This window comes from Megascapheus bottae, chromosome 15 (assembly GCF_031878675.1).
Source record: "Megascapheus bottae isolate mThoBot1 chromosome 15, mThoBot2.hap1, whole genome shotgun sequence".
In the NCBI taxonomy this organism is placed as follows: domain Eukaryota; kingdom Metazoa; phylum Chordata; class Mammalia; order Rodentia; family Geomyidae; genus Megascapheus; species Megascapheus bottae.
Window position 1 is genome coordinate 27,717,246 of NC_143523.1, and position 23,591 is coordinate 27,740,836.

The 23,591-nt window shown below is 36.3% G+C and overlaps 1 protein-coding gene across 5 annotated transcripts in view; it reads right to left on the reverse strand.

Moving 5' to 3' along the window:
- The window catches only part of Exoc6 (exocyst complex component 6), a 135,023-nt gene that overhangs the window by 50,864 nt on the left and 60,568 nt on the right, over positions 1-23,591 (reverse strand). For all 5 annotated transcript variants that reach the window (XM_090346251.1, XM_090346252.1, XM_090346254.1 and 2 more), the window contains exons 10-18: positions 21,652-21,698; positions 21,412-21,532; positions 18,789-18,860; positions 14,791-14,888; positions 9,913-10,018; positions 7,023-7,132; positions 4,998-5,109; positions 3,885-4,019; positions 1,103-1,282 (exon numbers count right to left, since the gene is read on the reverse strand). In XM_090346251.1, the coding sequence (XP_090202377.1) occupies positions 1,103-1,282; positions 3,885-4,019; positions 4,998-5,109; positions 7,023-7,132; positions 9,913-10,018; positions 14,791-14,888; positions 18,789-18,860; positions 21,412-21,532; positions 21,652-21,698 (981 nt within the window). The remainder of the gene's footprint in view (positions 1-1,102; positions 1,283-3,884; positions 4,020-4,997; positions 5,110-7,022; positions 7,133-9,912; positions 10,019-14,790; positions 14,889-18,788; positions 18,861-21,411; positions 21,533-21,651; positions 21,699-23,591) is intronic.

Below are 23,591 nucleotides of genomic sequence, written 5' to 3' on the forward strand. Positions count from 1 at the left end.
ATCAACAGAAGTTTTAATCTCAATGCTACCACCTACCACAATGATTTCTATAAAAGACAGAAAGGTCTTAGAACAGTATGATAGCTTTCCTGCAAAGCCTAAAGACTCCCAGATTAAAAAAAATAAAAAAGGAACCAACTAAAAGGACTTCTCTAGTCTGAACATGCTCCTCTATGGGACTTTTTCTGCAGAATCTAATCTCTTAATTTTTTGAATTACAGTCCTTTGTATAAGTTTCTTTATAAGAATGTTACCAACATCTATGTCTATTGCATTTCTGTTATCTCTCCCTGACGTACAAATATTCTGTATGTAAGAACATCAAGGTAGTTCCCTATCTCCTTTATCCATTGTTTCCTCCATACAAGGAAGAACAAAAGAAAACCAGATGCTCTGAAATATTAGTTCTCATCTTCCTTTTGCTGCCTTTCTTTTTCTGTTGTTGTTTGCTCACAATGAAAGGTAATCTTAATGTAAACATTCACTTACAATTTTTTAGCCCTCTCATTTCAACCTCTGCTGGTTTAACTCCAAAAAAGAGTGTCTCTGTATTTTTTGTTGTTGTTTTGTTTTTATTACAGGTTAAATTCCTAGAATTCTGCCATCCCTATTTGCAAAAATTCAAGTAACCTTTTTTTTTTTTTTTTTGCCAGTCCTGGGGCCTGACCTCAGGGCCTGAACACTGTCCTTGGGCTTTCTCAAGGCTAGAGCTCTGCCACCTGAGACACAGAACCACTTCTGGCTTTTTCTATGTATGTGGTACCAAGTTGAACGTGGGTCTTCATGCCCACTAGGCAATCACTTTACCGCTAGGCTAAACTCCCAGCCCTCCAGGTAACATTTGAAACATGAATTTTCTGTTGTCATCTGGTAGTAATACTTTCAGATGATATTCATTTGTGTTTAGTACTGAATCTTATTGTTTACTACAGTACAGTGTACTTATCTAACCACAGAGATAACATACAATGTGGATATTGGTAGTTCCCCAAATTCTACAGCTTTCTATAGTACCAAAATCTGTGAAGATGACTAAGGTTAAACTCTAAAATATAAACTTAGTAAGCAAACTTGCACAAATTTTGCAGTTGTTTATACTTACAGGCAAATGAGTAAATACTTGAAATATGCTTCTCAAAAAATTAATAAGATCCATTAAATAACCACTAGCTCTTCCATCTGGCTCAGACATTGTCCAGTCATAATCAGCAAGCTGAACAAATTCATCAATTTTTTGATTAAGTTTGGTATATATTTCTCCTTCTGCTGCATGCCGAGCATCCTGATAAGGACAAAATAACACAAAGAAACTATTATACAAGTCAAAAATAAATCAATTTTTCTTAAAATTCCAAATTTTATCTTAGAATTTTCTTTGGTCTATTATTTTAGTCATTTATTTAAAGTTCAGGAAAATTGTTAAGTTTTTTTGCTGGCGCTACTCTTTATTTCACTTGTTATTCTTTCCCTCTTTACCCTTTCCTCCCTCCCTCACTTCCTTCCTTTTTGGCAGTATTGGGTCTCGTGCTTGCTAGACAAGTGCTCTATTGAGCCTTACTCCCAGCCATTTTGCTTTTGTTATGTTTGAAATAAGTCTCCCTTTTTTGGGGGGAAGGGGGGTGTTCATATATAGCAGGATGACAGGCAAGCACCACAACACCCACCTCTTTCTGCTGAGATAGGATTGTATGAGTTTTTGTTTGTTGGTTGGTTTGGACTGTCACAGAACTCTGATTTTCCCAATATCAACACAGCTAGAATTACAAGTATATACCACTAGCCATTGACTGGGATAGGAATCTCATGAACTTTTTGCCCAGGATGGCCTCAAACCTCAATCCTTCCAATCTCCACTTCATGAGTATCTGGAATTATAAGTGTAAGCCTAGCTCCTCTTTCTTTTCTCAGCCTCATTCTCCTCCCTCTCTCCCTCTCCCTCCCTGCACTCCTCCTCTCTAGTCATAGGACTCCAGGCCTGGGCACTCTCCCAGAGCTCTTTTGCTCAAGGCTAGTGCTCTACCACATGGAGGTAAGAGTCTCATAGGTTTTCTTGCCTGGGCTGGCTTCAGAAACTGATCCTTAGATCTCAGTCCTCTGAGTAGCTAGGATTACAGGCATGAGCCACTGACACCCAACGAAGACATCATTTTTAAGAACACAGGGTTGTTTGTAGACTTCATACATTCAAAGCTTGGGCGAGCTGGGCGCAGTGGCTCACGTCTGTAATTCTAGCTACTCAGGAGGCTGATATTTGAGGATCAAGGTTCAAAGCCAGCCAGGGCACAAAAGGATGGAGACTCTGATCTCCAATTAACGTCTAGAAAATGGGAAGTGGGGCTTGGCTCAAGGGTACAGCAGTAGCTTTGAGCTGAAGAGCTCAGGGACAGTGCCCAGGCTGAGTTCCAGCCCCATGACCCACAAAAAAAAAAAAAAAAAAAAAAAAAAAGTCAGGGTGAGTGTTAACACTGAATAAGTTATTTCTAAATACAAGTGCCCTGAATTTAAAGTTTTGAATTATTATAACATAATTTTAGGAGGAAAATTAAGTAACTTAAATTAAAGGAAGATAGTAAGACAAGGATTACTTTTAACAGAATACCTTGAGAATTTGCTATGGGACTAATCTGGGAAGCTTATTTTACAGGGGTCAGAAAATATTTTATCATTAGTTTAATGGAAGACTCAAAATACAAATCCTAAACAAATACAAATACCAATGTGATGATTAATCTTGATTTTCAACTAGATTGGGTTGAGAGTTCTAGGGAATTAATAAAGCACACTTCTGTGTATATGTGTAAGGGTACTTCCAGAGACAATTGGCTTGTGGAACTATAACTGGAAGGGTTAGTGCCACCTTAAAAGAGAGTGGTACCATCATACAGGCTAGAGGCCCAGATAGGACAAAAGTAGACAACGGAAGAAGCCTGTTATCACAGCTTGTTCTCCTTCCCCACTGCCAGAAATGAGCAATTTCACTCCACTACACACTCTGTGCCATGGTTTTTAGCCTCATCTCAGGTGAAAAGCAATGAGGCAAAGTATCCTTGGATTGAAACCTGTGAAACTATGAGCCAAAATAATCCATTCTCCTTTAAACTGCTTATCAGCAATAAAAAATTAATATAATTTCTCATTTATATGATTCTAAATCACTAAGACTACTTATAAAAAACATTTTATCTTTAATTAATCTCATTATATTCTATTATGTTATAAAGAAAACTTTCATCTAGAAAAAGGAAGACTAATGATATAGAATAATATTCAGTTTTCTTCAAATCAGAGCTAATATAAGATGGAAAATTTACAGTTGCTTACTTCACTACTTATTTAATTTTTCTCACACTTTTATTTTGCAAATATACACATATAAACCTACTGAACTATATTATGGAATATTAATAGAAATTCAGTCATTCTTGTGCAACACTACCATTTATTGTCCAAAAATGAACAAAATGGGGCCAGAGTTTAGCCTAGTGGTAAAGTGCTTGCCTAGCATGCACGAAGACCAGGGTCCAATTCCTCCGTACTACATACATAGAAAAAAGTCAGAAATGGTGCTGTGGCTTAAGTGGTAGAGCTCTAGCCTTCAGAAATTCCAAGGACACTGCCCAGGCCATGAGTTCAAGGGCCAGGACTGGCAAAAAAAATGAACATAATGTAATATATTATAGAAAATCAACATTTTTCTCCAATTTAATTAGTGACTTAAAATTACCAAGAGGAATTGATATTTAGCTGTTAACTTGGGCAAGAAATATCTCTAATTCTCAATATTTAGAAATATAAGGAAATTGTGCAAATAATATTTATGTTTTAATCTTATAAAATTTACTTCCAACAGCTAAAATGAAATTTTGGGTCACATGTTTACATACCTTAAAAGTAGAAAGTCCATAAAGTCTTGTAGTATGAACAGTTTCTTGAGAAATATTTGTAATGTTAGTTATAAAATCCTCCAGGTATTTACAAGCTTGTTCAAGGTGTGTTGTGTTTATGATGATTTGCACAAGCTAGAAAACACAAAATATATCTGGTAAAAAACGTACCACATAGATGCAAAAACACTCGGTTTTGAAAAGTGAGTTACTAGAATATATGCAGTATGAGATAAAATTGATTAACTGAGTTATTTCAAAAGTCTACTAAAAATATTGCTTGTAAATGAAAATATTTTAAAATATATATGTGTACACTCAGTCTGTTCATCATCATCATCATCATTATTTTGTGTATGCATATGTGTGTGTGTACCCATCCTGAGGCTTCAACTTAGGGCTTGGGAACTATGTCTAAGCCACAGTTCAACTTCCAGCATTTTGGGTGGTTAAATGGAGATAGGAGCCTCATTAGACTTTCTTGCCAGGGCTGGTTTCAAACCATGATCCTCAGATCTCATTGGCTAGGATTACAGGCATCAGACACTGGCATCTGGCTTTTCAATAACCTTTCATGGTATTTTTCAAATTTTACACATGGAGCAAGTAAAAAACAAGAATTTGAACTGTCCATGTAAAGTCTGGCAATAAAAAGTCTAAATATATGTTTTATCTTCAACTATCTTCTGCTCCCCATATAAACCCTTTCCCCTCACATTTGATCTAAAACATTGCTTTCTATTCCAAAAATCTGCTTATATTAATAAATTTAACAAGTAAGGCCATTTTTACAGGATGAGGTTCAGCAATCACACTAATTTTTTCATATATTGAGATATTCGACTATGTATTATTTCTTCTTCTTTTTCTTCTTCTTCTTCTTCTTTTTTTTTTTTTTTTTTTTTTTTTGCCAATCCTGGGCTTGAGCTCAGGGCCTGAGCACTATCCTTCGGTTTTTTCAAGGTTAGAACCCTATCACTTGAGCCACAGCACCACTTCTGGTTTTTACTATGTGTGTGGTACCAAGGAATAGAACTCAGGTCTTCGTGCATGCTAGGCAAGCACTCTACCACTAGGCCAAACTCCTAGCCTATGTATTTCTTCTTAACCCACCTCTGCCAAACCAATATGAGGTTTTCTAATTAGGTTCAGTAGACAGCTGTTCAAAGTTCTGGTCAGCAGCAAATTTGTTGATTTCCTGAGCATATCATCTATTTCTGTTGAGCTAAAAAACACAGATTGACATTATTCACCTTCCCAGACATAGTCAATGTTCTAAAGAATTTAACACAATTTACAAAAAAAATGTTCTAAGTTATGGCTTATCATCTTTAAATAAAATATACTCATGTATTTATTAAATCATAAACTTCAACTCAAAAAGGAACATTTTCCAAAGTAGAATGTTCATCAAATTAATCGATACAGAAGAAACATGAAGTATTTATTTAGTACAAGCAAACAAAATTATTCTTAAATTATGACTCCATTGTAGGACAGTTACTTTGCAAGATAATTCATGTAGAATGATTACTGGTTTTTTTGGGGGGTGGGGGGTCCATCATGGGCTTGAACCCAGGGCCTGAGCACTGTCTCTGAGTTCTTTTGCTCAAAGCTAACACTCTTAACACTTTGAGTCACTGCTCTACTTCAGGTTTTGATTGGTTAACTGAAGGTAAGAGTCTCATGGGGACTTTTCTGCTCTGGCTGTCTTCAAACTGTGATCCTGAATAGCCTCCTGAATAACTAGGATTACAGACATGAGCCACCACACCCAGCCTAAAAGCTACTTTTAAAATACAAACTGATGTTCCTTCCAGATATAATTACCAGATTTAATATATCTAAGCTATCCATAGCCATTGAGATTAAATTACCTTGTATTGGAAATGAAAAGACTTAGAAAAAATCATATTAAGTGAAGTAAGCCAGACTCAAAGGAACATGGGCTCAATGGTTTCCCTCATTTGTCCTAATCAGTAGAAACCTTGGGCTCTCCTAGCAGAGATTTACAACAGAACAAAATGTAGATTCATAAGGCCATTGACAGGACCTCTAGAATATAGAAACAAAAGCCATATAATGAGTGATTGTTGTCCTTAATGTACTATGTTATCTCTCATCTCTTTTGCTGTCCCTTGGTTATCTCATATTGTTACTGTATTTCTCCTGGTTATCTGATATATTGTATATATGCATATTTGGTTATTTGAAGTCTGATAGGGAAGGGAGAAAAACAAGATGAGGGGCTGGGGTGGGAGGAGGGAAATGGGGACCAAGACACGAGAAAGGGTATCAATGTATGTGAAATAATGCACCGTCTATCTGGCGAATATAATGTAACCCTTCTGTTAATTACAATTAAAAACATATGAAAAATTACCTTATGTTAATTTTAATTTGACACAAAATAACCTATGGTGTTTCATAACATCTTAACACATCACTTTAGATTGCTAAAGCAGCACTTGAAAAACTTATTCTTTTCTTCTAGGTATTCAAATTAAGTAATAAAAGATTTCTTTGACATAATTTTAAAAATCTATAAAAATGTCACTAACATGTATTTTAAAATAATTGTTTATTGGAAATGTAGACATAGCAAGATCAGACAAACCATAAATAATTCTACTTATTCTTCATTTTAATGCAGTGACACACATGTGTGTGCACATGTACACAACATACACTGTTGTTATTGTTTTAGTTTTAGTCTTGGGTTCAAACCCAGAGCTTGGTCCATCCTAAGTTCATGTCCTATCATTTATCAGTGAATATTTCTCTCCTATAGCTATATCTAGAAACAAGACTTTCTAAGAAATAAGCACATCATCACTAGTGTTTCAGTCACCTGGCATCAAATGCTGACAAGAAACTCTTCCTAATCTATCAGTTGTGACCCAAGCTAGGAATGCAGCTTAGAGGTAGAGTGCTTGCCTAACATACATGAAGCCCCCAGTTCAATTCCACAGTATCATATAAACAGAAAAGCCAAAAGTGGCAATGTGGCTCAAGTAGTAGAGTGCTATCCTTGAAACAGAAAGGCTTAAGAACAGTGTCAAGGTCCTGAGTTCAAGCCCCACAACTGACAAAAAAAGGAATTCATGATAAAGGCACCATCTCTATTAGTAAACTTACCTTCGGTGTAAGGATTCTGAAAACTTAAGGCTGGCATAAATAAATTCTTTAACTTGAATATAAATATGAGGCACTGACTGAGACATGGGGAATTTCTTGGGGAAAGGTTGCTGTAGAAAGAGAAAGGGAATATTATTTTTGAAATTTTAGAAAAAAGGACATATAATCACTTAAAATGTAAACATTAAGTTGAGTATACATTTAAAGTAATAGTAAACAACAATACAAGTATTCTACTGTTGCCAGGCATGGTAGCACATTCCTATAATCCAAGCAGAACTATGATGCAATTGAAGACAATCTGAACTACTTAGAAAGATGCTGTCTTCTCAAAAGAGAAAGAATAATTTTGTTGTTATATTTTTGCTTTATTTCTTGTATCTTAAATAAATCCAGAATATTTATTTTAAAAAGCATAGCAAGTCAATTCTATGCCTAAAATCATATTACTACTATACTCCTATCAAGAAGAGACAGCACATATCAATGCATTTTCTAAATAGGATGAAGAGCTACCTAGCTATTTGCTTCTTCGTATGCAAAGCTATTTGCTTTCTTTGTATGAAAAAAAGTCAGGGTGGCCATGAAAGTTGGAGGCTCAGTTACTGAAGGCTTAATGACAATTCAGTTTATTCTATAACTCGTAGGATATATCTTAAGCAGCACCATCATTGTATCATCAAACCTCACTTAGTTCACAGTGGGCTCCTTGGCTAAACTTCATCAGTTACATCCACCTGAAAAATTATAGTCTGCAACAATTAAAAGCCATCTATAATTTTAATTCTAAAGCCAATCATTATAATTCATGAAATCTAAGCTATATTTTTATGCTCATATTCACTGCATCCTTGTTGCATTAGTGAAAGTACCCTCACCCAGGTCACAGTTGACCTAGTTATTAAATACAATGTCTTGAGACTTTTCATGTTATCTCAATTATTCGGCATATCTGACATAGCTGTCCCTCTCTGTCTTCTTAAATAATTTGTCCTTCTTTGCTATTCTGCTACAAGATGCCTGTCCTTCTATTTTTCTACCTTTTCTACTTCTCTAACCCTAGTTATCCTTTAAGTATTATAGTGACTTAGGTCGTATCCTAAATCTTCTCTTCTTTCTGTATATACATGTCTTAGATGATCTTAAGATACTCAAGACTTCAATCTCCATGCAAAAGCCAACATTTCCCAAATCTATACTTTACAAGTCTCTCTCTTGAAATCCAAATCCATATATCTAGCTAATATTATCCACTAGGTGCTTCAATTTCATTATAGCACTTCAGACATAATAGATCCTGTGAGGTCTGCCGAAAGGAAACTCCATGCAGTTCAGAAGAGCGTTTATTGTGTGAGGGAAAGAATAGACTTTGGGGGGATTCTGGCACAGCAAGAAAGGCTTATGGAGGGAAGTGAGAGATTATATAGGGACAGGGTGTGGCCACAGCAGAAGTGGATGTTATCTCAGAGGATGGGAGAAATACCTCAGACTAAGGACCTCCCACTGCCCCCAGGCATGCCAGCTGCCAGGGTTACAGGTGCTGGCCAGGGATTCCCAGGTGCAGGGGAAGAGTATCAAGGGAAGAAGTCATTTCTTCTAGGCAGACCTAACAGATCCCAAAGTGAAACTGTCTTTTTTTCTAAACTTGCTCTTCAAAGCTGAGCACCTATAATCCTAGTTACACAGCAAGTTGAGATCTGAGGATCAAGGTTCAAATCCAGAACCAGGAAGATAAAATCTTACCTCCAATTAATCTGCAAAAACACCAGAACTAAAGGCATGGCTCAAATAGCTGAGAACAAACCCTGTGTGTTTCCTATTATCTGGTGAATATTGGCATTGCATAAGACAATTGTTACTCATATGCAAATAATTACCAACACCTGTTATTCTAGCCTCCTAAGTAATCATTACATCATGTTCCCATGACCATAACCCCTGTTAAGGAAACCGATATGCTAATGGCAAAACCCTCCTAGCTAGTTTTCCTGTTACCCAGAAAGCCTGGATATGTGCAATCGTGCATTATTGTGTACATATATACATACATGTACACATAAGTGCACTCTAGAATAATCTCCATGATGGTCTATTCCTTTCCCTAATTTTTGCTTAACATCATCAAAAATTACCACAGATTACCAGAAAACTGTCATAGATTATTAGAAACTTCATTATTACTTTGTTTAAAAAAGATATGCTGGCTGGGAGTTTGGCCTACTGGTAAAGTGCTTGCCTAGCATGCACAAAGACCTGGGTTCGATTCCTTGGTACCACATACATAGAAAAAAACCAGAAGTGGTACTGTGGCTCAAGTGGTAGAGCCCTAGCCTTGAGAAAAACCCAAGAACAGTACTCAGGCCCTGAGCTCAAGCCCAGGACTGGCCAAAAAAAATAAAATAAAATAAAGATTCCTGTTTTTAGAAGAAACCTGCAGGCATATTGCCTTCATATATCTTTTACTTGAGCTGGAGAAACATTTTAGAGAAATATACTTCTTAAAAATCACAAAATATCTTCAACAGTGATGAATATTTCAAAAGTTCTCCTTCCTTTCCCTAGAATACACTCTTATTTCTATGAACTCTCAGTATTTCACATATATAACTTGGAATTCACCCAACATTATTAACACTTGCCTTTGGAATCCACCTAATATTAGGAATAGCCTCTTCTAGTATTCCCCAGAAAAGTCCCTTCTAAAACAGTAACAATAACTAACAATATCAGAATCTTTAAACTTCAAATATAATTAGTTTTCTCAAATGATGCAACAAAAGCTGCCCTCAAAGAAGTAAATCTTCCTTACAATGTCAAGTAAATTTTATATAGTAACAAAGATCATAAATTTATTTTTATAAGAATCTTTATTCTAAAGACTAGCTTATACCTTTTCAAGGTCTGGATCTTGGAAGGGAAACTTACTGATGACTATTTTATATTCTTCTTCACTGACAACAGGGATGGGACTGTAATTATCTTCTTCAAAAATGTCCCTGTTAAGAAAAGAGAATTGAAAACATATCATTACAAAGTATATCATTAGAGTGTTGTAAAACATTATCTTTGAAAACTCAACTTTGACAAAAGCATTTTTATTTGTTCATTGATTTCCAAACAGGAAAACACTAGTCATCCAGTATTCAAAACTTCAGTATCAAATATTAGTTTTTTCCTTTGAAATTCATGTCTACTGTTCTCTTTCTACTAGCTTTCCTTCCTCTCAGTACTTTATTTCTAACTTTCTATGCTTGATACCTTCTCAACATAATAAGTTCTGAACATGCTCACTAAAATCATATCTGATTTCTTGCTAGGGATAATTTTCAAAATGTTTGTCTATGTCTTCTCTCTTCCAAATTAGACTACAAGTTCTTTCTTTAGTTTTTCATAAAGTAATGACTAGGAAAGACATTTTATAGATAGTGAGGTAGAGATAGTAACTACTCATCACACATCCAAGTTGTTTCTTCTACATCACCACCACCTGCACTTACTTCTCTTCTTCCTCCTCCTCTTCTTCCTCCTCCTCCTTTTTCTCCTCCCCCTCCTCCTCCTTAATAATCAGTCCTGGGGGCTTGAACTCAGGGCATGGGCACTGTCCTTGGGCTTTCTCAACACTAGTGCTATTCCATTTGAGCCACAGTACCACTTCTGACTTTTTCTCTCTGTGTGGCAATGAGTTATTGAGCCTAGGGTTTCATGCATGCTAGGGAAGCACTCTACCACTAGGCTACACTCCTAGCCTCATACCCCATATTCTTATAGTTAGGTAGAACCACATGACTAATTTTGACCACTGAGCTATGAATTGAAATAAAAGTGTGCAAATGTAACAATGAAATACCCAACTACATAAATAATGTAAGCTAGTAATAAAAAAAAGAAAACAAATCTAAAAAAACAAACAAACAAGGGGCCAGGAGTTTGGCCTAGTGGTAGAGTGCTTGCCTAGCATGCACAAAGACCAGGGTTCGATTCCTCGGTACCACATACACAGAAAAAAAAAAGCCAGAAGTGGTGCTGAGGCTCAAGTGGTAGAGCTCTAGCCTTAAGAAAGTCCAAGAACAGTGCTCAGGCCCTGAGCTCAAGCCCAGGACTGGCAAAAAAAAAAAAAAAAGGAACAAGCAAATAAAAATCATGACAATGAAGGAACTATCAGAATAGGTGAAGAAGTATCTCAAAGAAAGAGATGGGGCTTGAAAGATGAAGAGAGACAGTTCTGAGGAGAATGTGGGAAGACATTACTTTGCACAGAAGGAAGACATGTACAAAGGCATAATGCAGGAATGGGGAAACTTTTCTGCAAAGGGTTCTTTGGATATTTACAATATCACTTACAAGCCATAGAAAACTATCAATACAGGCAGCTGGACCTCAAGCAGCTGGCAAGAACCAAATAAGACGCATACCTGTCTATACCTAATGATTTTGAGGGCCTTATATGGCTCACAGACTGGAAGGAGTCAAAAGGTTTAAATGTTGCAGGTATAAAAGCACATACCCTGATGCAGTACTAAAAGCACATATTCAGAGTACAAAACTGATGAGATGTATGGTGGAAAACAGTTGAGTAGGTAGATAGAGGCACCTAGATTTTATTCTAGAGTCATTTGTATGATTTAAAGAGAAGATATCACAGGAAAGTTTTCACGTTGTGGAGAACAAATTGGAAAAAGGCCAATAAAGAACATAAAGAGGCTAATTAGACTGAAGAATAATTTAAATAAAAGGTGATGAGAATTTGAATTAAAGCTGTGGTAGAAAAAACAGAAAGGAAGAAACATAGACAAGAGCTTTTTCTGCTATATAATCAAATCATTTATTAGGTTTGTGAGATTACTTGCAACTAAGCAACTTGTAGCTTAGTTGCTTCTTATACTACAGTGAAGTTAGAAATGTTGGGCCAGGAGTTTGGCCTAGTGGTAGAATGCTTGCCTAGCAAGCATGAAACCCAGGTTCGATTCCTTGGTACCACGTACACAGAAAAAGCCGAAAGTGGTGCTGAGGCTCAAGTGGTAGAGCTCTAGCCTTGAGAAAGTCCAAGGACAGTGATCGGGCCCTAAACTCAAGTCCAGGACTGGGGAAAAAAAAAAAAAGAAAAAGAAAAAAATGTCTTTCTGATCCCTAATCCCAAAGCAGGAAATTCATCCTAATGCACTGCAACACAGGACAAGAATTTTTAGGAAACAGAATTTATAGAAAGTAAAATTAAATAAGATTGTGAGGGGGAAAAGTAATCATGACAAACGTAGTTTCTAGATAGGACAAATGGACAAAGGAGACATTAACTGGAGAAAGGAATACAAGAGAAAGTATGGTTCAGATAGTAAATGATATCCAGCAAAAAATATTCCAAGGTCTTACCAAAAGGCTATAAAGACATGAGTTTACAGACAATGACAGATGCTGGCGAGTTATGGAGAAAAAGGAACCCTACTACACTGCTGGTGGGATTGTAAGCTAGTTCAGCCACTCTGGAAAGCAGTGTGGAGGTTTCTTAAAGAACCAAAAATTGACCTTCCCTACAATCCCGCCATAGATGCCTACTCCTGGGCATCTATCCTGAACATCATAACCCAAGATATGATAAGGACACCTGCTCAGCTATGTTCATTTCTGCACTATTCACAATAGCCAGGCCATGGAAACAATCTAGATGCCCTACTGTAAATGAATGGATACAGAAAATGTGGTATATATATATATATATATATATATATATATATACACACACACACACACACACAATGGCATTCGATACAACCAACAGACAAGATAAAATAATGGCATTTGCAGGGAAGTAGATGAATCTAGAGCGAATCATGCTGAGTGAGAGAAGTCAAGACCAAAGGAACAAAAGGAGCATGGTATCTTTAATATGTGGCTATTAGATCCAAATAGTACAAGAGTGAGGACTCAATACTTGTGTGCCCAATGCTATGGACATGATATTGGAAATATAAACACAACTACATAGACTTAAAAATCTATGACTCCATAGACATAATGTTTTATTACATAGATTAATATGTATTTATGACATACAAACCCTCAGCCTAACTTTAATTATGTTCTAAAATCTAAGTGCCAGAGATTGTATATAGAGATTCCCTTCTTGAATACTTGTTTGTTAAATACGTCATTTGAAATATGATGTAAAATTCAATGTTAATAAATTCTTTAATAAAAACATTAAAAAAATAACCAAATTGTAAAAAAAAGGTATTAGTTTAATTCATGATTGCATACAAATTAAAAACATTCTTCTCCCTTAAAGTACTGTAAGGATCTCCCATGATTCTATTTCACTCTAAGTAGAATTTTTTAAAAAATCAAAAGTTTACAAGGTAAGTTACAGGGAAAAATGTACCAGAAGACCATAAAATATTCCTTAACACAACTGCCAGGAATGTCACTATTCAAAACAGATAATTTAATGAATGAGACATTAATATCTAAAGATGTTCTGTTTACAGAACCAAATTCTATTTTTAAAAAGTTTCAATTGGGGCTGGGAGTTTGGCCTAGTGGCAGAGTGCTTGCCTAGCATGCATGAAGACCTAGGTTCGATCTTTTTATACCACAAACACAGAAAAAAGCTGAAAATGGTGCTGTGGCTCAAATGGTAGTAACGATAGCCTTGAGAAAGCCCAAGCACAGTGCTCAGTCCCAGAGCTCAAGCCCAGGACTGGCAAAAAAAAAAAAAAAAAAGAAGTTCCAATTTTATGCAAAACACTACACTAGGATTAAGCCATTAAGGATATAAAATAGTTCCACAACATTGGTCTGGGTAATGATTTTCTTCCTCAAACTCCCAAAACACAACCATAAAAGCAAAAGTAGATAAATGGAATAACAAGCTAAAATACTTTTGCATATGCAAGAAAATAAATGAGAGAATAAGGAAACAACTTACAAATTGAAAAGAAATACTTGCCAATATATATCTGACATATCTGATAAGGGATTATAAGGGCCAGACACTGGTGGCTCACACCTGTAATCACAGCTACTCAGAAGGCTGAGATTTGAGTACTGTAGTTCGGAGCCAGACCAGACAGGAAAGTCTGTGAGAGTCTTATTTCCAATTAACCACTCTATAAAACTGGAAGTGGAGCTGTGGCTCAAAGTGGTAGAATGCTAAACTTCAGCAAAAATAGCTCAGGTACAGTGCCAAGACCCTGAGTTTAAGCCCCACAACCAACCAAAAAAAGATACATATGTACATATCTCAAGTAACTCAACAACCAGAAAATATGGCAAAGATTAAAAATGCAAAGGACATGAACAAACACAGAAATGGCAAAATGCTTCATGAAAAAAATGCTTACCCTGATTAATCACCATGAGTGTAATAAAGTAAAAACACAATAAAATCACATGGCATCATTAAGAAAGAAAGTTAAGTGTTGGCAAGGATGTGGCTTGAAATACAAATTAGTAAAGTCATTATAGAAATAGTTCAGAAGAGGGCCGGAAGTTTGGCCTAGTGGTAGAGTACTTGCCTAGCATGCACTAAGACCAGGGTTCAATTCCTCAGTATCACATACATAGAAAAAGCCAGAAGTGGTGCTATGGCTCAAGTGGTAGAACTCCATCCTTGAGAAAGCCCAAGGACAGCACTCAAGCCCCAGTACTGGCACAAAAAAAGTAAAGTGTATGCATTTTATCATAATAATAATTAATGACAGACATTTTTATTGTACTATGCAAAATCAATTAGTTGATTATTCTTTACATTAGAGGCACAATGGCTTACACTCACCTGAAAACTCCAGCCCATTTCTTAAGTAATGTTTCATTGTACTGATCTCTTATTTCAAATAAAAGGTCAAAGAGTCGATTCACTGAAAAGCCATAACCCTAAAATGCCCAAAAGCACAGACAAAACAACAAGCAGTTAAGTGTGTTAACAAAAAATAATGTTGAGAATACTAAAGAATCATTTGAAAGAGATTACCAGACTACACTATGTTATTTCCAAAACACAGAACTTTCTACTCGATTTAATGAAATAAAAAATGTCTAAAAAGAATTTTATCAAGCTTGAGTAATTTTCCCATTTCTTTTGTCTTTTCTGTAAGCATTATACTGTTAACTTTTTTTTTTTTTTTGCCAGTTATGGGCTTGAGCTCAGGGCCTGAGCACTGTCCTTGGACTTTCTCAAGGTCAGAGCTCTACCACTTGAGCCTCAGCACCACTTCAGGCTTTTTTCTATGTATGTGGTACCGAGGAATCGAACCCGGGTCTTCATGCATGCTAGGCAAGCACTTTAACCACTAGGCCAAACTCCCAGCCTATACTGTTAACTTTTGAAAGCATTAGGAGTTGTGATGGGAAAAAAAATTCAAGATTAGTAATGTACTGGTGTACCTTCATAAGATATAAGAAATAGTAAATAAAGCCAGGTGCTGGTGGTTCACACCGTAATCCTAGCTACTCAGGAGGCTGAGATCTGATGATTGCAGTTCAAGTTCAACCCGAGAACAAAAATCCATGACTCTTATCTCCAATAATAAAAAATAGCGCAGTAGTTCAAGTGGTAGAGAACTAACCTTAAGCTGAGATGCTTAGGGTCAGCGCCCAGGCCCCAAGTTCAAGTCCCAGAACCAACAAAAAAAATTTTTTTAAAAGAAAGAAACAGAAAATAAAACCTGTCTGAAAGGGGCTGGGAGTTTGGCCTAGTGGTAGAGTGCTTGACTAGCATTCAGGGAGACCTGGGTTTGAATCCTTGGTACCACAAACATAGAAAAAGCTGGAAGTGGGCCAGGAGTTTGGCCTAGTGGTAGAGCGCTTGCCTAGCATGCACCAAGACCTGGATTCAATTCCTATGTACCACATACATAGAAAAGCTGGAAGTGGTGCTGTGGCTCAAGTGGTAGAGTGCTAGCCTTGAGAAAGCCCAAGGACAGTGACTGGCAAAAAAAAAGCCCGAGACTGGCAAAAAAAAAAGAACAGAAAAAGAAAAGAAAAAAAAAATTGGAAGTGCTGTGGCTCAAGTAGTAGAGCCCTAGCCTTGAAAAAGCCCAAGGACAGTGCTCAGGCCCTGAGTTCAAGCCCCAGGATTGGAAAAACAAACAAAAAAACTGTCTGAAACATGCTGAATTCCTTGGGCATACTCAATTTAAGACTAATTTTGGCTTATAAAAAATAAGCATCTGTGTATCAAACTTCATTCCTTCATTCCTTTCCAACTCTAAACTCATTAAAATCCTACCAGATTAACATCAGACATTTTCTCTCAACTAGCAGAGCTTTCCCTTGTCCTCTCCAAGGTTTATCCTCTAATCTTGTTCTTAATTCCACGCTTCATTCTATCTCCATCTGTGAGAATTTTTCCATGGAGTTTTCTACTCATTTCATTTTGTCTTCAACAAGTTCCTTTCTTCTTGCTAAAAAATATGTTAAATTGTCTCCCATCTTTTTTTTTTTCCTTGTCAGTCATTGGTCTTGAACCCTGGGCCTGGGCGCCATCCCCAAGCTCTTCAGCTCAAGACTAACACTCTACTACTTGAGCCACAGCACCACTTCCAGTTTTCTAGTAGTTAATTGGATATAAGAGTCTCATGGGCTTTAGTGCCTGGACTAGCTTTGTACCTTGATTATCAGATCTCAGCCTCCTGAGTAACTAGGATTACAGGTGTGAGCCACCGGTTCCTGGCTTGTCTCCCATTTTTAAACCAAGAAAAATGGAAGAAGAAAAAAGTCCTCCCTCAATTTTCTGTACTGTATAGCTATTTCAACTTTTAGTCCTTCAAATGGATAATTTTTCTTCTATGATACTATCATGTAGGCCATACAAACTAAAACAGATATAAAGCCATAAAATAATTTACCAAAGCAATCTGTACAATCATCTTCTTAAGGTTTAAGAATAAACAACCTAATATTCTAGGATGCAAAATAGTGATAAAGCAAACAGTTTATATCAAGATTTCTAAGCCAGGTACTGCTTAGAATCCTACCTACTCAGGAAGCTGAGATCTGAGGATCATGGGGCAAAGCGAGCACAGAAGGAAAGTCTGTGAGACTCTTACCTACAATTATGTATCAGAAAATCTAAAGTGGCACTGTGGCTCAAAGTGGCAGAGCTCACGGACAGTAGCCAGGCCCTCTGTACAGACCTATTTCAGATTTTTTTTAAAGAAGAGGTTATAAAGATACTTTATTCTAACTGGATGGCCAATATTATTAAAAGATCACAGTACTTTCCGAGCTCTACCCAAGCCTCATAACTAGAAAGGAGCCAGTATGAATAGTTCTATATGATGGGGATACAAATACATAAGTAAATATTTACTAGTGCAAACTTATTTCCATAATTTACAATAACAAAAATGAGACTGGCCTATATTTTATAGTCAAAAAAACTATCAGTGCCAGCCTGGTGGTTCACTCCTGTAATTCTAGCTACTCAGGAGGCTGAGATCCGAGGATCAAGGTTCAAAGCCAGCCTGGGCACAAAAAAAAAAAACAAAAAACTACTCATTCTTTTTTTTTTTTTTTTTTTTTTTTTTTTTGCCAGTCCCGGGCTTAAGCTCAGGGCCTAAGCACTGTCCTTGGATTTTTCTCAAGGCTAGAGCTATACCACTTGAGCCTCAGCACCATTTCCGGCTTTTTCTAAGTATGTGGTACCAAGGAATCGAACCTGGGTCTTCGTGCATGCTAGGCAAGCACTCTACCACTAGGCCAAACTCCGGCCCCACTATGGAAAGCAGTGTGGCAGTGCCTCAAAAGGCTAAACATAGAACTCCCCTATGACCCAGCAATTCCACTACTTGGCATTTACCCAACCATCCAGAAACAAGGGCATACTAAATCCACTAGCACAACAATGTTCATTGCAGCACTATTCACCATAGCAAATATATGGAACCAACCTAGATGTCCCTCAGTTGATGAGTGGATCAACAAGTTGTGGTATTTGTACACAATGGAATTCTATGCTGCTGTCAGAAAGAATGACATCGCCTCATATGATAGGAAATGGAAAGACTTAGAAAAAATCATATTAAGTGAAGTAAGCCAGACTCAAAGGAACTTAGGCTCAATGGTTTCCCTCATTTGTCATAATCAGTAGAAACCTTGGGCTCTACTAGCAGAGATCTGCAATAGAGCAAAATCTTGATACATAAGGCCATATAGTATGAAGCTAATTGAAAGGACCTCCAGGATATTGAATCAAAAGCCATATAATGAATGATTGTTGTCCTTAATGTACTATGTTGTCTCTCATCTCCTTTGCTGTCCCTTGGTTATCTCATATTGTTATAGTATCTCACTTTGTTATCTGATATATTGAATTTATTTGTATTTGGTTATTTGAAATTTGATAGGGAAGGGGGGAAAACCAAGATGGATGGGGGGTGTGGGGGGGAGGGTAATGGATACCAAAACATGTGAAAGGGTATCAATGTATGCGAATTAATGCACCTTCTCTCTGGCAAATATCATGTAACCCTTTTATTAATTACAATAAAAAATTAAAAAAATTAATATGTTTCTATTACATACAAAAAAAAAAAGCCAGTACCTGGGATTCTTATCTTCAATTAACCCCTAGAAAATGGGAAGTAGGGCTTCGCTCAAGGGTAGGGCAGTAGCCTTGAGCTGAAGAGCTGAGACAATACCCAGGCCCAGGGGTAGGGTGGTAGCCTTGAGCTGAAGAGCTTAGGGACAGAGTGCCCAGGCTGAGTTCAAGCCCCATGACCCACCAAAAAAAAAAAAAAAAACCTATTAGTTGAATGTGAGGTTATCACATACCTGCAAAGTATCTGCAAAAATGACAATGAGATTCTTCAGCTCCAGAACAAGATCAGGATCTGTACAATAAGACTGAAAAAAAGGGGACAGTTAGGGTAGAAACACAAATACTCAAAACACAGAGTCATTCAGTTAAAAATTAAGAAACAGGAAATTTAAAAATGTCTTTTAATGTCTAACTTAGAATAAAATTAAGCCAGGCACCAATGACTTACATGTGTAATCCTACCTACTATCAGTTCAAAGCCACCCAGGCAAAAAAGTCTATGAGATTATTATCTCCAATTAGCTATCAAAAAAGCCAGAAATGGAACTGTGGTTCAAAGTGGTAGAGCAGGGGGGAGTGGGGGGGAGGGTAATGGGTACCAAGACATGTGAAAGGGTATCAATGTATGTGAATTAATGCACCTTCTATCTAGCAAATATCATGTAACCCTTTTATTAATTACAATAAAAAAAAAACAAAGTGGTAGAGCACTAAACTTGAGATCAAAGATTAGAAAGAGCTCCCAGGCTCCTAGTTCGAGCCCCAGTTCAAGCTCCAGGACCAACACAATTACACATAAAAAGAATAAAATTAAAAATCTTGGTTCTTCAATTCAAAGCTTCCTCTATTCAGTATAAATTTTTAGGGGAGGGATCATAGCATGATATATTTATAATAACTATTTTACAAAAAGTTTTTTGTATACTGTTAAAAGTTTTCAGTTTTTAAGTTTTCAGTTTTTTAAGGATTTAGTTATTTCAAACTGAAACAATGCTTTTTAATATATATCATATATTTTTAGTTTTTATTCATCATTTATCCTCCATCCTATGAAAGAGACAAGGTTACTTTTTGCCAATATAAAAATGATCATTTAAATATTTGTTAGCAATTAGCCAGGTGAAAATGATTAATTTCAAAGGAATAATGAAATTTACTGTTCCTTTAATAGCATTTAAATATTTTTAATAAAAATTTTAAATGCATTTAACATGTATGATTTCATATTTAATGTCATAGAGTTAACAGGAAAGACGCCATAATATAGTTATAGCTGATCTGAATATAAACCATTATAAGATGTATTATGCTTGAACTGAGGTTGCTACTCATGGAAGGCTACCTTCTAACATGTGTTAGAACATATCCTAGCATGAAGGAGGCCTGGATTGTATCTCTAGAACCAAAAAAGAAAAAATATTATTTATTAATATGTTTTTTTAAAAGGGTTAGTTTACTAGATACACCACAAAACATGTATCTAGAAATAATACAGAAAAAGACTGCTGTTATTTTTGGTGAAGAAAATCAATTTTGTACAGTTTATTTCAATCTAAATAAAATGTGAATTTTGTTGTTTTTTTTTTTTAAAAAAAGGGTTAGTTTACTAAACAAAACATTCAAGAATTTATATTCCTGGATATATACTATTATGTATATAATATTTATAATCATAAAAGCTCACAAGCTCATTCAACATATTTTAAATCTTTATTACCAATTACTAATTATAAATAATAGGCTGAGCTAGGTGCAGTGGCTCACGCCTGTAATCCTAGCTATTCAGGAGGCTGAGATCTGAGGATCGCAGTTCATAGCCAAGCCCAGACACTAAAGTTCCTTAGACTCTTATCTCCAATTAACTACTAGAAAACCAGAAGTGGTGCTGTAGCTCAAGGGGTAGGGCAGTAGCCTTGAGCTGAAGAGCTCAGGGACAGCACCCAGACCCAGAGTTCAAGCCCCACAACTGACCAAAAAAAAATAATAATAATAATATAATAATAGGCTGACATTTTATATGAAGATATTTTATTGAAGGAAACTATTATAAGGAAAAAGTCTGTAGTGACCAATTATTAATTTCATTTTTTTTTTTTGGCCAGTCCTGGGCTTGAGCTCAGGGCCTGAGCACTGTCCTTGGTCTTTCTCAAGGCTAGAGCTCTACCACTTGAGCCTCTGCACCACTTCTGGCTTTTTCCTATGTATGTGGTACCGAGGAATTGAACCCGGGTCTTCGTGCATGCTAGGCAAGCACTCAACCACTAGGCCAAACTCCCAGCCCCTCCAGTCATCTTTTATAATTATTAACATGTTTGGCATCTCACAAAAGGCACTAGGAAGATATTTGAGGGTTTAATTTTAATCTGTAAAAAAACCAAACCTGTCATTTCATAAAGGTTCATTATTCCAAGTGAGTTCAAAATTTGCAAACTGCAAATTTTTAAATTAATCACTGTACTATATTACTGCAAATTATAAACATTGAAGAACAAGTTCTACTGAGTTTTAATGGAGGAGTTTATTTTGAAAACAAATAATTTGGAATGATGATTAAAAGCTCTTTCTTCACAGTGCTTTTCAGTGATCTAATGAAGAGGTCAATTGAGACTAATGAGACCAGCTTAATTCTTCATTTTCTATAATGCTGTTAAAAAAAAAAAGTGTCTTGGGAAGCCCCAGTCAGCACAGAATCACAGTCTAATAAAACCAAAGGAAGTCTTGACCTTAGTACTTCCAAATCTGAGCAATTACAATAATTGCAGAATGACAGAGGTAGTTTTCCTTTGACATTATACAGCACAGAAGTTCTTGATGTAACTAAATTAAAATTTTAGTAACATAAATTGTGTCACTTACTGAATGAGCTCTAAGGACAGCAATTATCTTTGAGAGGGCCATGTTCCAAAGTTCATCAGTGTATGCCCTGGTTACTAATCCTTGGGTCACATGTAAAATGTGATCTTCCACCACAAAGAACCTAAAACAGTAATTACCACAGAGTATGTGTTTAAAAATAAAAAAGCTCAAATAGAAAATATTTCTGACACTTGACATGATAAAAAATTAGTAACAGCCACTTCCATATTCGATACATACCCTACAATTTGAGTGAAATATCTTCTATAGCCATCAACTGTTTCATGCTTTAAATGAAAAATAAAAATTAATTTAAAACAATAAACACCAATAACAAAAATGTTCCAAGTCACCATAACTTCATTAACAAATATTTATTGAGAACCTACTACATGCTGCACACATTTTTAAGTGCCAGAAACACACTTGAAAATATTAAAATGTCCTAACTCTAATAAAATGTATATTCTAATGGATATAGACAATAAACAAGCCTATAAGTAAATTAGATTTCAGAATCTCCTGCTCAGCAGACTAGTTGAAGCTACCAACATTTCTCACTTGGGCTAATACATCACCGTCCTATCTCATTTCCCTAGCTTCCAGGCTTAACTACAACCTATTATCCATGTAACTATCATTTGATAGCTTTCAAACAGCAATCTGACTTTCTAATGTCTGTCAAAACCTTTCATATTATTTATAACAAAAGTCAAACTCCTTAAAAATGGCCTACCATTGCATATTTATAACTTTAACAAAAGACAAAAAGGAAAACATGTTATCTTACTATCATTTGTAAGTTATTTATATGAACTATATACAAGCTCATATTACAAGCTCAAATGGTATATTTTGCATGTTTCAAAAATGTGATCAAAATTTTAAACATTTGAGTTTCTTTCGGCTTTCCAAGGAAGACGGTTGTTGATTCTTTTTCATGATCAGGATAGGCACAAAGGCTCAAGCCTGTGATCCTAGCTACTTGGGAGATGGAGATAGAAAGTTCATAGTTTGAGGGGCCAGCTCAGGCGAAAAGTTAGAAAGATTCTCTTCTCAATAAAAGCTGAGTAAAGGGTATACATCTGTCATCCTAGCTACATGGAAAGTGAAAATAGGAGGAACATGACTGAGACCAGCTAACAAGTGATCCCTATTCAAAAAAAAAAAATAACTAAAGCAAAAAATGGTTGGAGAAATGGCTCGACAAAGCAACTGCCTAGCAAGCATGAGGACCTCGGTCCAACCCTCAATACCATCAAAAATAAATAAATAAAACACTATTAGTATTTGTCACAAAAAGTGGTCTAGAGAGCACAAAATGTCTTATATTTCCCAATACTAACTATATTTAATATAGTACATAATAAAAATACCTGAATTGTGTGCATTCTTGAAAAGAATATGTTTCTACAATTGGTCCAACAGGTTCTCCATATTTCACTAAATCTAGTTCATCATATATATTCCATATTCCTACTGGCATTCTGTCTACTTGATTTACATGATATTAAGACATTTTTTTAAAATTCACAGTACTAGCCAGGCGTGGTGGCTCATGCCTATAATCTAGTTACCCAGGAGGCTGAGATCTGAGGATCTCAGTGCAAAGCCAGCCCAAGCACTGAAGTCCATGAGACTCTTATCTCCAAATAACTACTAGAAAACTGGAAGTGGTGCTGTGGCTCAAGTGGTAGCCTTGAGGTGAAGAGCTTAGGGACAATGCACAGGCCCAGAATTCAAGCCCCATGACCCAGAAAAAATTAACAGTACTTGCTGATTTTTTTCCATCTGTGGCAATTTTATCTTAAATATTTTAAAGCAATATTATCAAATACCTCCAGGTTTAGTATGACCACTTTTATCAACTTCAAGCTGCAAATTCTATTTTCACCATTCTAGGAAGTTTTCCACGTTTACTAGTTACCTTAAAAACTACACTAAGGATCAGGCACCATGGCTCATACCTGTAATCCTAGCTACTCATGAGGTTGAGATCTGAAGATCAAGGTTCAAAGCCAGCAAGGGCACAAAAGGACCTGAGACGTTTATCTCCAATTAACCTCTAGAAAATGGGAATGGGGGCTTGGCTCAAGGGCAGAGCAGCAGCCTTGAGCTGAAGAGCCCAGGGACAACACCCAAGCCCAAGGATAAGGCTGTAGTCTTGAGCTGAAGAATTC